The 17,709-nt window shown below is 32.4% G+C and overlaps 1 protein-coding gene across 11 annotated transcripts in view; it reads right to left on the reverse strand.

The window, feature by feature from the left end:
* LOC143222803 (mitogen-activated protein kinase kinase kinase kinase 3-like) overlaps positions 1 to 17,709 on the reverse strand; it is a 131,065-nt gene that overhangs the window by 49,997 nt on the left and 63,359 nt on the right. For all 11 annotated transcript variants that reach the window (XM_076449859.1, XM_076449858.1, XM_076449854.1 and 8 more), the window contains exons 7-12: positions 17,402 to 17,596; positions 16,738 to 16,819; positions 16,233 to 16,340; positions 5,215 to 5,293; positions 4,717 to 4,769; positions 2,338 to 2,382 (exon numbers count right to left, since the gene is read on the reverse strand). In XM_076449859.1, coding sequence (XP_076305974.1) covers positions 2,338 to 2,382; positions 4,717 to 4,769; positions 5,215 to 5,293; positions 16,233 to 16,340; positions 16,738 to 16,819; positions 17,402 to 17,596 — 562 coding nt within the window. The remainder of the gene's footprint in view (positions 1 to 2,337; positions 2,383 to 4,716; positions 4,770 to 5,214; positions 5,294 to 16,232; positions 16,341 to 16,737; positions 16,820 to 17,401; positions 17,597 to 17,709) is intronic.

Genomic DNA, 17,709 nt, shown 5'->3' on the forward strand with positions numbered 1-17,709 from the left:
AGGCTCTTATTTTATATTCTAGCTTGTTAATATTGGAAATAAGACTTAGTATTTTGGCATCACAAACATCTAATTTTAACTAGTGCTGCATACAACGTACCACATGACTAAAAAATTTATATTTAGGTGTGTGCTTTTAATATTTACTTTTAAATTAAGAAATTAGATCATGCATAATATTAAAGTCTGAATTATAATAAACAATTTAATACCAAATGAACTTACATAAATTATTAAAATAATAGTCCAATGTCCACTAAAATTTTGAATGCAAGTTAACAAATGCAATAATGTCACCTTTGACCTATTACAAAAGGGTTAAAAGATACAAGAAGTTATTTAAAGCAATGTTTTAGACACGTTTTATTTGAAAAGGCTCCTTTTCAACTGGTAAAATTATATACGTGCATAGTGGGTATCATGTTTTAGTCTAGGTATAATTTGTCCATTGCTATAAATTATGTATAGAAAATATATTTACACAGAACCTATATTCTAACCAAATCTTATTGACAACTTCTAGTTGCAGCTTAGTATTTTTCATCTTGAACTAATGCAATAAAACAGTCAGTAGTTAGAGTAAATCACTGTGAACCATACCAGTTACCTTCTAGCTATGCTTATTATCATTAGAATGTATGAAGTTAGCTATCCTCTGAAGTAATCCTATGCCAAAGTTGAGAATAAAAAAAAAGCCAGCAAATAAATGAATACAAAATTAAAAACCTGGAAACAGGGATAAAAAAAAAAAGTACACAAGGCTGAATATACTGTTACAGACATTATTCATTCAAACTACAAATTCCTATTTTAACCCAACCAAATGTCAATGTAGGTAACAGCTTAGGGCCAGAATAGGGGTTTGTTGTTTGAGTTAATAATGTATACTGCATCTCCAACTGTATACTTCTATGACCACACATGCAGGTTTTAAAATTTCCAATTTTTCATTTGATGATCCATTATCGATTATCACAAGGCAATTTAGAAAAATGTGAATTACAAAAACTGATATGAACTCCAACAGTAACTCTAGGGCCAACTCCTTTATCCCCCCCCTTCTCTGTTTTTTTTTTGTTATAAATAATTCACTTTCAACTATAATAATAATTTTTAAACTCTAGCACTACAACTAACAGTACTGTTAATTACTATCACGAAATTTCATTCAGGAAAATGTATTTAAACTGGAATCTTAGCTTAAAATAATTGTGTTCAAAACTGCAATATTTCAATAAAAAAGCAGAAAACATGATTTACTTTTACTGACTTAAATATAAAATAACAGCTTCTTAAACCCAGTTTTTTTAAATATTTATGTGTCATGTTGCAGATCTATGATTTTATTGGTTATGAGGGCCCTCATAACAACATGCAAGTCAAATACAAAATGTACAACAAAAAATTCCATCAGTACTACAATTAGGCCCACTAATAATAACCACAGGGTCCTTTATGTATTTTCACAAAAAATTAGAGTACCCATCAAATGTTTGATCTGTTATTTACATTAACTACTGAAATATTCAGTATAATGACATAGGAGGTCATTACCAGTAATAAAACCTTGGTTCTATTCTACAGTAGTGATACTGTTGAAAACATTCTAAATTTGGTAAACTACACTGGTAATAGAAGACTGCACAATTCAGACTCACTGGTATAAAATAAAGTAGAGATGTAACAGGAACAGACATTAAAAGGACAGTACCCTTCTTAATTGTTTAATGGTACTTCCTTCTAGATTTGGTCTTAAAAAAACAAAAAGGGAAATATCTGCAGTATTGTAATATTAATTTTATGTCTGAAGATGGACAACATGATCATTATTTTGAAGTCTGTGGGAAAACTCAATATGCTATTTATTTTATGTCTTAAAAACATTCAGACATTCCAAACAATGAAAACAATAAGAAAGCTACAGAAGCATGCTTGCAACATATAAAGGCTAAAACAATGTTTTATTCAAAAAATTTGTCAATGTTTCAATACTATGATGCTGTAAAATTTTTACAATATACATTTTTCTACATATTTTCTTTTCCTTCACAATTTTATAAAATATTGCCATGTAATCATTTATAATAAATGTTGAAAATAAGATATAACCCAGTTATCATTTAATATCCATGTGTTTAATCACAGGTTAATTTTAATAATGTTTACAGGTTTGTCTTAATATATGTATATTTTTTAAGACAAACCTGTGAACATTATTAAATATACACATGTAAAATGTGTGTATAGAGAAAAGCTGACTATTAATAAAATTGAAGTCAAACCTAAGCTGAATGCAAATTAAAACTAATTTTAAAATTCAAATCAACAGTATTTTACCTCTGAGATTCCCCAGGCTTGAGATACTTGGCACTGTCCTGGCCCCTAATTAAAGGATAACAAGCACTGCGTTATAACAGTTATCAAAATCTTTAACAGTTATAAGAGTAATTCTTCAAGTAAACTCCCATACATTGCTCTATATACTAAGATAGATAAAAACTGCCTGAAAAAATAAAAAAAACCAGTATGCTACATTTAAACTATTTTCACATATAAACTTCATCACATAGAACAAATGGCAAACTACAACTATGTTTTTTCGACATACTACTACTAGTCAGCATAGTCTCCCTCTGTGTAGATACTAAAAAGTAAAATGTAAGCTATGCTTTGCAGAGTATGGAAACAATGTTAAACTGTATAAAAATTTAGTTTCCTCTTAGTTCTAGTATGTAGAAAAGTTTGTTTGAAGTTATGGCACAAAGCTACACAATGGGCTATCTGTGCTCCGACCACCACAGGTATTGAAACCTAGTTTCTAGCATTGCCAGTCTGGAGGGTACCCAGGAAGGGGCCTCACATAACCAATTATTTATAAAATTTCCAAAAATATGCAGCTATTTACAAAGTTTAAATGTTAAATTCATTAAACATAATCTAAAACCTTTTAGTTTATGATAATATTGGTGCCTTAAGAGTTGTAATTATGACTGTAGTCATTCTTAGTTTGTTATCAGTGCAAAGAAAATAATAATCATAAATCATTTTATTTATCAGGCAAACACACATTTAAACATCATATAAAACCTAGCAATTTTTTCTACATTCTTCAAGTAGTTTAAAATGTTAAACATAAAAATTAGACTAACATATAATTACTTCACAAAATAAATTTATCTATCTTACAAAGTCTGAAAACCATCAGGAAACGAATATGAAACAATTTCTCAACACTAGCTGCAGTAATACTTACAATACTATCTTACCAGTTACCCTTGAAATTTAGCTGTGTAAAACTAACGAAATTATCAGCACTTTTACATTCAAGAAGGGACTATAATAATATATTATTTTTAATTAATGTTGACCATACAATACTAAAGTAGACAAAGTACAACAAGTTAAAGCAATGCTAACATATATTTTTAAATGATCAGCTCAATCAAGGTGATGGTCCAGAGATTTTAAATCTTGTCTTTATCTCTACAAAAATGGTTAATATGAAAATAAAAACACTTAAACATTTACAGTTCTTAAATTAGAATTAAATAGATATAATTAATTATAATAATACTTATAATGAAAATTATAGCATTGCTAAACAATAATAAATTTAATGAAAATACATCTCTAAAGTCTATAAACAATGCTACTGTCCATTTTGGCTATGAAACATGGCAACCAAAGCGTAAGATCAGACCCTTAAAGTAGCAGGGTACATCTGAAAAACTTTTTCACACAATTAGTTCTACACTGGGTTTGAGAGTAATATCACCAATAAATCTCTATTTTGTCCCAAGAAGGCAATAAATCTTTTAATGTAGTCTGTCAAGAATCACTTAGAGTATCAATAAAGACAGACTGTAGAGATGAATTAGTTACAGTAATAAAGTATCTGTAACACCTTTTCTGTAATGTCAAATACAGGAGCTGAAAACTAAATGTGCAAGATATACTAGGCATATAAATACAAATTCTTGTATTAATTTTTTCGAGCCTACATTGAACTCTTGTGCTTCTGGATTTATAACGAGTGCTTCAGTTTGTACATTTATTATTTAAGAAACAAAAATTGGTGGAAGGACATTTATATCATTTCCACAGATCTGCACCTATTTATACAATATTAAAAAATAGCTATTAATTGCAGAAGAAAGTGGGGTCCAACTCCCCTAGACTTAAAGAACGAAGTTAAGCAATGATAAGACAAAATACAATGTAAAAACAACAACTATTTAACAGTTAAACAGCCAGAGCTGGTGGTGGGGGCTGCTATCTCACTGGCTTCCCTGTAGTGAGCAGTTCAAAATTAGCAACAGTAACAGTTAGCCATAGTAGCTTTACAATAACAAAAAGACAAAGTGAGAAAGTTTAGTGACAATAAGAACCATTTTGGAGACCCTCAAAGTATCTCCTTCCATTATGCAGCTTTGCACTTGACAAAGAACATAATGGTAATATCTTAATTACTTGGATAATTAGAGTAATCACAAACAGTAATAATGAAAATTTGGATTAGTTGATAATTTTTTATTAATTGATTACTTTAAGAAACACTAAATTACAACTTGCTGATAATCAATTACCTTGATTAAACTGACCAGTTGTATTCAAAATATTTTGAAAAAAAGGGTATACATAGAAACCTGATACATAGAGATGTACAAAAACACACATTTCAATGCATTCATAACTAAAAAATTTAGTTATTTTTACCTGATCTATGGACAATTCTGTCAGGAGAGGTGGTTCAAAATTTACACTCTCCACTAAAATAAGGAAGAAAAAAAATGTATGTATGATACATGCACACATTTATAGACACAAGATGTAATTAAGACAATAACACTTATTCAACATACTTTGAAACATGTTTGAATACATCTTCAAACCTTAAATATTAAATACATAAACTGACAACCTCTGTACAGTGAGGTTACTATATATGGTGTTTTAGCTTAACTTAATGCTAATGTAGATATAGTGCCACTATATGAATACTGCAAGTAATATTGTAACATACTTATAAGCTATTATAGACGTTATTTTAGAAAACAATCTGTGCACATAAATCTATCCACCTCCTACAAGTAAATAATCCAGAGGAAGTATTAGCTCTGCAGGTACTGAACGCAAGTATTCACATTAAAACAAGAGATACACAAACTTACCAGTTATTACCAAACTTTTGTAAAAGTAAGGTTCACAACTTACTATGAAGTTCAGATACTGTTCTTTGTTTATTGTGAGCTGACTTCTGAGAGGTAATTCGGTGAGGCACATCAGGTACCGTCTATAAGATAGAAACGTTAGTTTTTTAGCAATTAGTTTTAAACATTTATTCTGAAGTCTTATTAAAACTGTGGGAACAAAATGATTTCATTATACATACAGTAACAGAAATAATTATGGAAATACCCAAATGATTTACATACAGAAGTTGCAAACAAAGATTACTGAAACTATACTGTAAGTTTATTGAAAGTACAAAACATGAACATGTTAATAAATAAGAAATGCAAACATGTTGTACAATAATCTAGTATTCTGTATGTAAGCACTTTGCTTTACAAAAATTTCAACTTGTTTTTTGAGGGCACACAGTTTATCAATATAGGATTATGTAATAGTTTTAAATGTTCCATCTTCCTTCCCACAATTCAACCAAGTTACAGTACAAGCTACAATTCTCAGTTTTACTGAAGTCTGTACAGCTACAATAGTATTTATAAGTGTTCCATATTATTATCAAGATGTCAGAGAACTACATTTCTATATGCTTGAGATAATTTCTTCTAGAAGATGAAAGTCCACATGAAATGTCATAATTAATCAGTATCTTTTTTTATTTTAATGTAGGTCTGCAGTCACAGTAATTTCAGCTATAATACAATATGTTAAAGTTACAGTTAAAACGCTCATAATTTAATATAATTTCTAAATTGGTATTTACTACTAGGACCAAATATCTGCAGCTTTCATTTGGTTCCTTTTACTGAGTGTCTTGTGTGGCCAATGCATTTAATCTGAAATTTGAAAAACTGGAGTGCTCAGAGTATATGATTGACATCTAAACACAGTTAAGTAAATCCAATTTCAACACAAGATTTAAGTTCTTAATTTTATAATGAATATTTAAAATATTCTCAATCTTGCATAATACGAGTAACCATAACATTTCCTCTCCTGGTATCTTCTCTTCTCTGATGTATTAGGTTACATTGTGTTCTACACAAAAAACTGTCTATTATCTGTTTCAGTTCCAAATTTCTTCTCAAAAGAATTATGCTGTCTTTCTTAGTTAAATTTTTAAAGGCTCTTATTGCAATGTTAGAAAGCCAGGAAAATTATGACAAGTATAGGACACCATTTGCTTTTTTGTGTAATTAGTGTTCTTAAGTGCACTTTTTACACTAATGGTATTACTGCACTAAAGAGCTGTTTTTAATTACATAATGCATTAAGTTTCATCAACATCAATAAAAAACCAAAAACAACAGCTCAGGTAAGTACTATATTTTTTGTTTGTAATGTGTATCCTTTTTATAACAGTAACTAAAATATAAAAATTAGAAACTTATTATGTTAGATTAGGTAAGATTAAGAAAAATACTAAAAATTTTTCATGAGGTAGGCTTGTGAGCATCTCGTGTATTATGTAATTCAATACATTAACATCAGTTGTACATTCCTCAAGTGATTTTTGTAAAACTTATATGGTGGGATTATTAGTTAGATAAGATTCAAAGGACATAAAAACAATTTAAGCATAAACAGATGTACATAGTTAGGAGTTTTAAGCTATTTAGGATAAATAACTGAAGTTTCTTGTTACAATTTGTAGTCTCTCAAGAATGAAAAAAAGAAAAAAAGGATTTAGATCTACTTGGTATTTTTTACTGAGGGTTACAAAGTCAGTCAAATTGACCCTAGAGTTAGGGAAGGATAAACATGTAAAATATGTTGAATCTGAAACATAAAAAATAAAAAAAACATTTCATTTATTTAAGAGCTTTTGTATGTTATGCAAATGAAGAAAATATTTTTAAATCTTAACAAGAAAATCACTCTGCACTCAGAGCAGTCAACATTTTAACTCCATACATTTACAGGCAAATTTTTAGTAAGAATAAATCATTAAAATTCTGATTTTCTGTCTTCAAGATACTTGTAATTTCTGAAAACTTGTGAAATTTCATGAAGATGCAAAAGCATATTAGAAATTACAGTATGGAAACAGTTTGGGGTCATAAGCTCAGCTGAATTGACAAAGTCAATAACAAGAGAAATTATTATAATAAATGCAAAGTAATGCACAGGGGGTATCACAATTTCAATTCTGAGTATAATTTTGATGGATATAACTTTAAGACTGTTATGAAAGAAAAAGATCTTGGTGTTTTGCTTGAATGGTCTTTTACACCATCCAAGCAATGTGTTGCAAACATCAGAGTAAATAGGATTTTAGGCTGCATGCCCAGAAATATTAAATGAGAGTTTAAAGAAGATATAATGCCATTGGTTAGGCTGTATTAGGAGCATTGTGTTCAATCTTGGGCTCCTTACCTCAGAAAGGTCATTGATTTGTTTGAAAGAGTTTAAAAGAGGGCTACTGGAATGATAACTGTGATGAAAATGTTATCATAGGAGGATAGGTTAAAATCTCTTAAACTTGTTTTCTCCTGAAAAGAGAAGAGTTAATGGCAATCTGATTTAGGCGTTTTAGACAATTAGGGGATTTACTAATGTTGAGACATCTTTTTGCTTATTTAATGATGAGAATGGTAAGACTAGGGAATACAACTATAAATTTTGATGGGGAAGAAGTTATATTTAGCTAAGACAGCTTTAGTTTTCTGAGATGACGGTAAAACCTTGTAAAGAGTTGCCATCTAATGTGAGGAATACAGTAACATCATGGAAAAGCTTCATAAATATTTGAAAGATAAAGACTGGTGTTTAGGTGTTTATCTTTAGGATTTATTTATTTTACAGGATGAGACAGCCTTGATGGACAAAGGATATCTTATCATCCTTTAATACTGTTTTTGTCAGTACTCAAAATATCAGAGGCTTATATAAATTACTGACACTGTTTGTTTGGGATGCAACCCCAAATTTCTACTGATCCTCAACCACATTTCACTGTAGATACTTCAGTAAGGAAGCACATAATGCTTATATAATAACTGGTTAACAAAGAACAATTTATAAGCATAATGAAGAGTTTTATTGATAGTGGAAAATACTGTGTTTCAACAGAACATTGGTCTGTTTTATTCAGATATTATCCATACTGAACAATACAAGATCTATATACAGTTAGAGTAACAAAAAGACACAAGAATTAAATGTGCTGAAAATTATGTCAGCAGGTGTAAGTGAATACACATCTTCCTACATATGACTGACACTGATAGGGCCTTTCACTGTCTGAGACAAACATTAAAATAACCCTTATTATCTTGTGGAATACTGCTTTAACAGCTTTGTGTAATTTATGGAATATTTCTTCAAGAATCTCACTTGCGCAACAATACATACAATACCTCCGAGATGCACTTCTTGACCAAAAGTATGTGGACACCCCTTCTAGTTAGTGGGTTTGGCTATTTCAGCCACATTCATTGCTAACAGGTACATAAAATCAAGCACACAACCATGTAACCTCCATAGACAAACACTGGCAGCAGAATGGGTCACACTGAAAAGCTCAGTGACTTTCAACGTGGCACTGTTATTGGATGCCACCTTTCTAACAATTCAATTCATCAAATTTCTGCCCTGCTAAAGCTGCCCTTGTCAACTGTAAGTACTGTCATTGTGAAGTGGAAACATCTAGGAGCAACAAAAATTCACTCATAAGGCGGTAGGCCACACAAGCTCATAGAACAAGACCATCGAGTGCTGAAGCACGTAAAAATCACCTGCCCACAGTTGCAACACTTATTACCGAGTTCCAAACTGCCTCTGGAAGCAATGTCAGGACAAGAACTGTTTGTTGGGAGCTTCATGAAATGGGTTTCCGTGGCTGAGCAGTCGCACACAAGCCTAAGATCACCATGCATAATGGCATCAACTGGAGTGGTGTAAAGCACACCGCCATTGGACTCTGCAACAATGGAAACACGTTCTCCGGAGTGATGAATCACGCTTAACTATCTGGCATCTGACAGATGAATCTAGGTTTGGTGGATGCTGTAAGAACACTATCTGCTTGAATGCAAAGTGCCAACTGTATAGAGTTTTGTGGAGGAGGAATAATGGTCTGGGGTTGTTTTTCATCATTTGGATTAGTTTCTTTAGTTCCAGTGAAGTGAAATCTTAATGCTACAGTATACAATGACATTCTATAGAATTCTATGCTTCCAACTTTGTGGCAACAGTTTCGGGAAGGCCCTTTTTTGTTTCAGCATGACAATGTCTCCATGCACAAAGCGAGGTCCATAAAGACATGGTTGGTGTGGAAGAACTTGACTGGCCTACCCAGATTCCTGACCTTAACCTCATCAAACATCTTTGGGATGAATTTGAATGCCGACTGCTAGCCAGGCTTTCTCACCCCACATCACTAATGCTCTTGTGGCTGAAAAGCCATGTTCCAAAATCTAGTGAGAAGCCTTCCCAGAAGAGTGAAGGCTGTTATAGCAGCAAAGAAGGTATCAACTTCATATTAATGCTCATGGTTTTGGAATGAGATGTTCAACAAACACATATTGGTGTGATGGTCAGGTGTCCACAAACTTTTGGCCATGTAGCGTATTTTAACATATCCTAGTAACAAGTGGTAAGACTTTGTTAAATCATTAATATTTTGAACACAAAGAATGATATTATTATAATTGGTTTTAATAAAAATAAGTTATTCATCTATTGTAGTTATTTGCACCCAAACTTTTAACAAAGGTGCAAGGTGATTTTCATTTTAATTATAAGAATATTTTTCTTCATCTCATAGATTTCACATTTCACTGACATAACTTTTAAAACCTCCTAAATGAATATTAAAATGTTTTTAAGATATATGTTAACATTTTATTTTTGATATTCTCTACAATTTCACTAACTCTGGCTATCATTATCAATGTACAATGCAATGATTAAAATTAGGAATTAGAAAAAAATGCACACTGTATAATTATTTGTAGAATATATTGTACTTTACCATTTATTATTCATCTTGATACAAGTTAATGGTGTCTTCAGAGCATATTACAGTATCTGACAAAAATTCACAACCTTTCCACAAAATTTTTGTGCATAGCATGATATCAAAAGCCAATGCAAAATATATATTATACAAAATTTTTAATTGTGCATTTAAAATATAATTAATGCATAGTTAACCCTTTCACAATGGATTTGGTATAACAGACAAGTTCGTCTACACATATTTGTACATATGTAGCATTTGTATTATAAAACTTTTCATACAGCACACACATTGTTATAAAATTTGGTAGGCTTTCAGTAAAGATAAGTTTTTTGTACACAAAAAATCAGATTTTTAATAAAATATCTCAATTAAAGATTTGTTTGTTAAAACAAATGTTTTGCTGCTAGTCTGAAAGCAGTCATTTCATGTTATGATTAAAAAAACTATTCTTCATCCCAAAAACCTCAACTATTATTTACATAATCTCTAAAAACTTCCTAAATATATTTCAAATGTTTGTTTTCAGTAAGACTTGTGTTATTTTCTACACCCTAACTATGTGAAGTCTGTCACTTGATCAACCTCTTAACTGTGATAAATAAAGTGAGGAAATAAATATGAATTATGATTTTTTCATGCTAGAATGACTATATATTATATATATATTATTGTATTTTATTATACTGATCTTCCAGTCATGCCTAGCTAACATTACATAATTTGGAGATGTGTGGTGCAAGTGAACTCATGTTATGTATCCAATAATATAAAACTGACCTTTAGTCTTCCCTGTGTTTCAGAGGACTAGCATATGGTAATATACAGTCACATCTCAATTATCATACACTATATACGTATATAGCTTATTACTATTTAGAAATAAATTATGAAACTTACTTTTTGACCAGAGACCCATTGTCCAGTTTGGAGCAAATGAGGGCACAATAGATCCTGAGCATACAACACTGATCCACTCCTCAAGTGGTGGAAGAGAGGACATGGAGGATGTTCAGTGGTCTTATACTCCTGACATATAGGTGCTTGATGCAATGAATGAAAATTGGTTTACAGTAAAAAATATGCCCCAAGTGCTTTGCCTCAGGGACCACAGAGCTTGGAAAAAGGGTGCATACTCTACTGGCAGCAAAAGTGAATGGAAGCGTTTTTGGAGAGAAAAAAAAAGTAACTTTGTTGTGGCACACTTCAAGAAACTGAGGGTAAACTGAAGCTGCTGCTCAATAAACCTCATGTTTGAAGACCAACACAATATATGAAAGACATCAACAAAGAGCCATTTTGCAACAGTAGAAAGAAGATGTGTTGTGATAGCATTAATCTTGACACTGAAAAGTGTGACACTCATGACATAGCCCTGAGGGACTCCCAAGTTCCTGTGGAAAAGAACAGGAAAATGTAAAACCCACATGAAATTGGAATAGCCTGTCCAGTAAAACATTCTGGATAAAAATGAGTAAATGGCCATGTAACTCATACCAGTGGAGGTCCTGCAAAGTGCCATACCTCCATGTAGTGTCATGAGCCTTCTCAAGTTCAAAGAACATGGAAACAAGGTGTTTCCCCTTAAGAAAAACTTCCCTAATCAATATTTCAAGTCAATTCAGGTGGTCCATAGTGGAGTGCTGTTGTCATAATCCACACTGGGTGGGCAAGAGGAGATTGTTTGATTTGAAACATTGATGAACATTAACAATCTTCTCCCTTACAGAGACAACTTGTCAAAGCAGTTGGACAACAGTTAGAAGAAATCTTCATACTTTCTCAAGTTTAGAAAAAGGGAGGATGAGAGCCAATGCCAAGCATCAAGAAAAACATTATTTTGCTAGATACAGTTAAAAACAACCAGAAGAATACCAAAAGAGATAGAAGAGAGATGGCAGAGAATGCCATAGTGAACATCATCAAGCCCAACCAATGTACTGTCAAACAGATGAAAAGCAAGCTGGAGTTCCACCAGTATAAGGGTGTGATTATAGTCATAGCGATGACTGGCCCAAAAGGAAAGAGGTGATCACTCTGCCAAAAGTTTATGGACAAGAAGATGGGGGAAGAACCATAAGTGCTGGATGCATCAGAAAAGCTCTTGCTTTTTGGCAATGCTCCAAATATCAGCAACTTCATGGCCATTGGAAAGCAAGATCGAAAGGGGATGGGAAGTTCACTTCCCAATGACCTTCCAATTTTATCACATTTGATTTTGGAAATAGTGGTAGGAAAGATGATAGCTGTGAACTTAATCCAAGATTCCTTTTGGTTTTGACATGCAACCTGCCATGCACAGGCCTAGTGGAAGCAATGCAGTTCAAAAGAGTGGGATACCTGCGAGAGGTATCCCAGGCCTATTTGTGAGCCTTTCATGCTTCCTGACAGGAAGAACTTCACCGCAGATGAGGATACCATGATAAAACACATTGAGGTGTTAGAAATAGACAGAGTAGCTGCCTAGATAATAGTCAGCCATTGCTATCACAAAACTGTCTATTTATGAAAGACAGATGACAGCAGGATCAAGTTCCGAAAGAACAGTGAAAAAAGGGCAGTTGGCCTGGTCTAACTTCCATCAAGGAACACAGGTCAGGTGATACCAACCAAAACCAATCTACCTCAAAACAACAGTAAATTGATCACTAACCCATGGGTCACTGTCAACCCTTCAAGAAAAGCAAGAGCACAGTAAAAGGGAACAGATAAAGATCAATGGCAATAACAGACTTACTACATGTGTGAAAATAAGTATAAGAACCAAGTAAAGAGAGGAAGGATATGAGTTGAGAACAAATGTCACACAAAATGACACCTCCCATCAATATCAACACCATTCCAAAGGGGATTGTGTCCATTAAAGTCTCCAAGGATTAAAAAGGGAGACAGAAACTGTTCAATAAAAGCATTACATTAAGATTTAACTGATCACAAGCCTCTCCAGGAGACAGGAAGAGAGAATAGTGATGGTATGACCAAAGGAAACACAGATGGCTACTGCTTCCAAGGCTGTATTAAATGGCAAAGACAGGGTGGACACATGCTGGTTGACCAGCAGTGCCATCCCTCCATGCAGTTGTCCAACATACAACCTGTTATTTTAGTATAAAGAAACTTGCTGAAAGGTGACTATCAGCAGGTTTCAGGAAAGCTTCCTGTAAAGAAAGACACACAGCACAACAGAAGTCAATCAAGCCCTTAATGTCATAAACATGAGAATGGAAATCTCGATAGTTCCACTGTATCAAAGTGAAGATGTTTTACTAAGGTGAAGAAACCTTCAGTTTACGACCACATTCTGTCTTTATTAGAAGTAGGTCTATTGGCCTAAGTGGATCCTGCCCTGCTTCTAGTGTGCAGGTCTCTGTCAGTAGACAGAGATTCCAGAGACTGTGGCATTAATGAATAACTGTTCTACATCTTGAGGGCAAAGAAGGTGGACCTAAGCAAACAATGAAAGGAAGGATGAAGCAGAGACAGGAGTAAACATTGACTTGTCAACTCACTTATCCACATATAGCAAAAGACTCTTTGTATGATGAAGAATGACTGTTTGAGGCATGGAAAGATCTGTCTGCACTCCCACTGTAGCCGTGGAACATTGTGCAGCAGCATGTCTGAGATGGAGTAGGGAACAACAACTTTCAAGTTTCTATATAAGAAATGGTATTAATGGCTTTTAGATGCTGTACTTCTTTGAAAGTAAGAGAGGGTGGGAACCACTACAGTTAATGCAACAAGGTTCTAGATCACAGATGTCAAAGAACCACAACATGATGCCTTTGAATTTCCAAACCTTTAACAATGAAAACATCGAAGAAATTTAGGAACACATGGTGTTACCGAACAATTTAGAAAACATACATTGACAGAGGAAGGTGGACATGGCAATGTAAACGTTAAAATTGAGACATTAATTGGCAGCACTGTTCCTTCCTTGTGAGTAAAGATATGAAGCACAGCAGAAAAACCTTAGTTTTAGAAACCAGTACAAATCTCCAACAAATTAATGTTCTTCAAATAATCCTTCTCAATAATAATTCTTCACAAGAAATTCAAAGTAGCATGAGGAGTACCCTCAGTGAGTATATCCCCAATGGCCTTAGAATTCTGGATGAGTTACATGTATTTTGATGCAGATGTTTCCACCAAGGCATCTCCAAAATGTAGAAACTTTTTGGGAGTGCCACCCCAAATCCACAAATTTATAGGAATATAAGACCAAAGCAGTGTATTAGGGTTGGACCCCTCAACCACCAGGATCCTCTCCTCCCCTTCACGAGTTGCCAGAGATGGCTTAGAAATGTCAATATTTGTAGTATGTGACAACTCACAAAAGATACTTTACTCACTTTTATTAAATGTTTAAACATCTTCAGACCCAATGTCATAATTTTCACATGTGTAGTAGAATTTAACAATTCTCTCCCTTTTTTTCAGACATTGTTAAAAACTAAAATAATAAAAATGACAACTACTATATATGAGAAACTCCTACTCCAACACCATGGCACAGCACACAAGATCTAATCACCACTTATCACAGAAAATATCCTGCTATTTCACCTATGCTACACAATTTTGCACCCACAAAACAAAATGAAACAAAAAGGTACACACACACACACACACACACACACACACACACACACACTTACTAACTGAACTCCTTAAACAAAACGAGTATGTAAGATTAACACCTTATTGCTTGACCCAAAGGAATCCCTACAAAAGGAACAAAAGTAAGGCTTACGTTGTATCCTATGTGAATGTGTAAAGAAATATAGGATGAATGTTGTGCCCTATGAGATAAGGCAAAGAACATTTGGGTGACATCCATAGAGGTAAATTTCACATATCAATTTGGAATAGGTCACAATATACCTTGAGGCAAAATTATCCTCCTACACTAATGTCATTTTCACCATTCTTACTTTGTATGGACTTCAACAATTTAATGAACCTTGTAATTACAGTAAAAAAAATGAAGTAGATCTAAATTAACTTATTTTTCTCTTTCTAGAATATGTGCAAACAGTGATAGGAAACTATTTGTTTATTCTAAAAAGTTTATGAATCATAACAGTTTACATCATTGTACTTAACTTTATTGATATTTTTACTCTTTCAACTATGGCTAACTAATAATTCTGCCATAGAAGTTGTAAATTGCTCAGGAAATGAGTAACAAGTTAATCTACTGAATTACACAATGCACAAGCTATCCAAAAGCATTCTTAGTGAAGAATTATCATCTTTTCATTCTTCTACCTAAAATAACCTAACAAGTTTCTACTTTTATAATTTTAATTACGTTTATAACAATAAACAAATATACATGAAAAACAAAAAATATAGTACTTACCTTTGAGCTATTTTAATACTTATGGTACTAGCACACTAAATGTTTTTATTTTCTTAATTAATGCACATAATAATTCACAAAAAAACAAATAACATCCTATCACTACATATAATGAGTAATTTACATTAAACTCCATACTTCAGAGGGGTGGATAAATAAATAAGAGAAGACCTGGGGTACAAATTATCATGATTCTGATACCAGAGTAGACTGAAAATTTATTTACATATTTTTCTTTTAAAAGTAAGAAATTAAACTTACATAATATTAAAACTTGATTTATTAACTTCATTTTATGTAAAGGTCATTTCTATAAATTTATAAATTAAATAAAACAATTTAACTAAATTTTGAAAGCAGTACTGTAATAGGTATTGAAATGTGCTCTTTTAATCTACCTCCAACAAGAGGGGTAAAATTGAATATCATCATATATATGCACCTTAGTTAACTTAACTTTTTCACATTAAAATATATTTTGTCACACAAGTTAATTTATAAGCATATCCATTCTTTATACTATCTTCAAAACTGTTATGTACACTTGGAGTTCAGTGTAACAAGTTCAGAACCAACAAGCCGTAAAAAACTGTTGTTGTTATTACAACAGCAGAAGTTTGTATATTTTATCATAACAAATACTCATCTCTGAACACACATGAATAAAAAGATTACGATCACAGAAAATGATGTCAGCAAAAACTCCATTACCTCTTCTTCGTCCACGTCCAAATCTGAAAAGTTCTGGTGTGGATTGTTACATTTGTCTAAAAGTTCTTTTGCTAACCTTTTTGTCAAATCACCATTAACAAATGGATGCTGGGCAGATGTTGAAAAAAAAGAAAGAAAGAATATATTAATTCAGCTGTCACAGAGCTACAATGAATAAAACAGGTGGAAAATTGTACTATAAAATAACTGAAATGTGATAAATATTTATTTTCATCATTTCAATAAAAGTCTCTCTACTGGAGTTAGTGTTCCTAGACAATAAATTTTGTTATTGATTAGGAATCAGTTTTGACAAGGCATACTTATAAAAACTGTGAAAATACAGATAATTAATGTACAGCACACGAATAAAGCATTACAGATGTAATTATACATTCTTCTTTACTGTTGAAAATTAGTTAAATTTCATTTCGATCATGATTATGTATTTGCTTTATTCACCATAAAGATTTTGTTTACTTTTTTATTTTTATTCACTTCTTACCTGAAGTAGTCTCTCTGCTGGTGGTCTTTTCTTTGGATTTTTCGTAAGAGCAACTTTAACAAAATGGTGAAAATTTGGAGACCTAGAAGAAAATAATTAAAAGCAATGCACACAACCAAACTACTAGAAACTATATAATGAAATATTTGACAGAATTATCAACTAAATACTGAATTGTAATGTTTCAGTTTTAATATCAACATAGTATTCAATACTCTTTATTAAGTTCAAAATCTAATAAGGTTTTGAAAGGTGAAACCATTTCCAGTAACACTCAATCAACTGTGTTTAAAACTTGGCAGGACAAGGTATGGATCACTTTAAAAATATAAAAAAAACACACTGGTCCTACGTATTTTCTCATGACTGCTTCAATGGCATTCAAATGGATAAAGTAAGGAATATATATATCTGAACAAATTGCACACTACGGTACTTAATAATTTTAAATGTAAATCATTTCAAAATACATAATACATAAATACATAATAAAATCTGAACATACATTGATACAGATTACCTTCTTAATATTCATATAATCAACACCAGTTGGTGCAGTCAAACGTTTTGAAAAAGAGCAGAAAATGTTTAATTTAGATGCAATACAAATCTTGGTAACTTGTTCATACAGCATTACATGACATATGGTGGATTTTGTCACTACCATTTGTTTTTATCCTTAAGTGTAGGAGGTTTGAATCCAGACTTGGACATCAGAAATAGAGCTCTCATTGGATGAAGGTCAAACATTGGAGGCTGAAGTTCTGCCAACTCAATGGCTGTAACACCAACAGCCCAGATATCACACTGCTGATTATAACCACCTTTCCTTTCTACTGCAGCTACTTCAGGAGCCATCCTGGAATAGTTAAACATTTTACTTAAATTACATCCTTCTATAAATTAACTTATTTATGTTCCACAATAAAATAGAATGGACAGCAACTGCCTGTTGTGGAGACAGAAGTGTAG

Source organism: Tachypleus tridentatus, chromosome 8 (assembly GCF_004210375.1).
Source record: "Tachypleus tridentatus isolate NWPU-2018 chromosome 8, ASM421037v1, whole genome shotgun sequence".
NCBI lineage: Eukaryota > Metazoa > Arthropoda > Merostomata > Xiphosura > Limulidae > Tachypleus > Tachypleus tridentatus.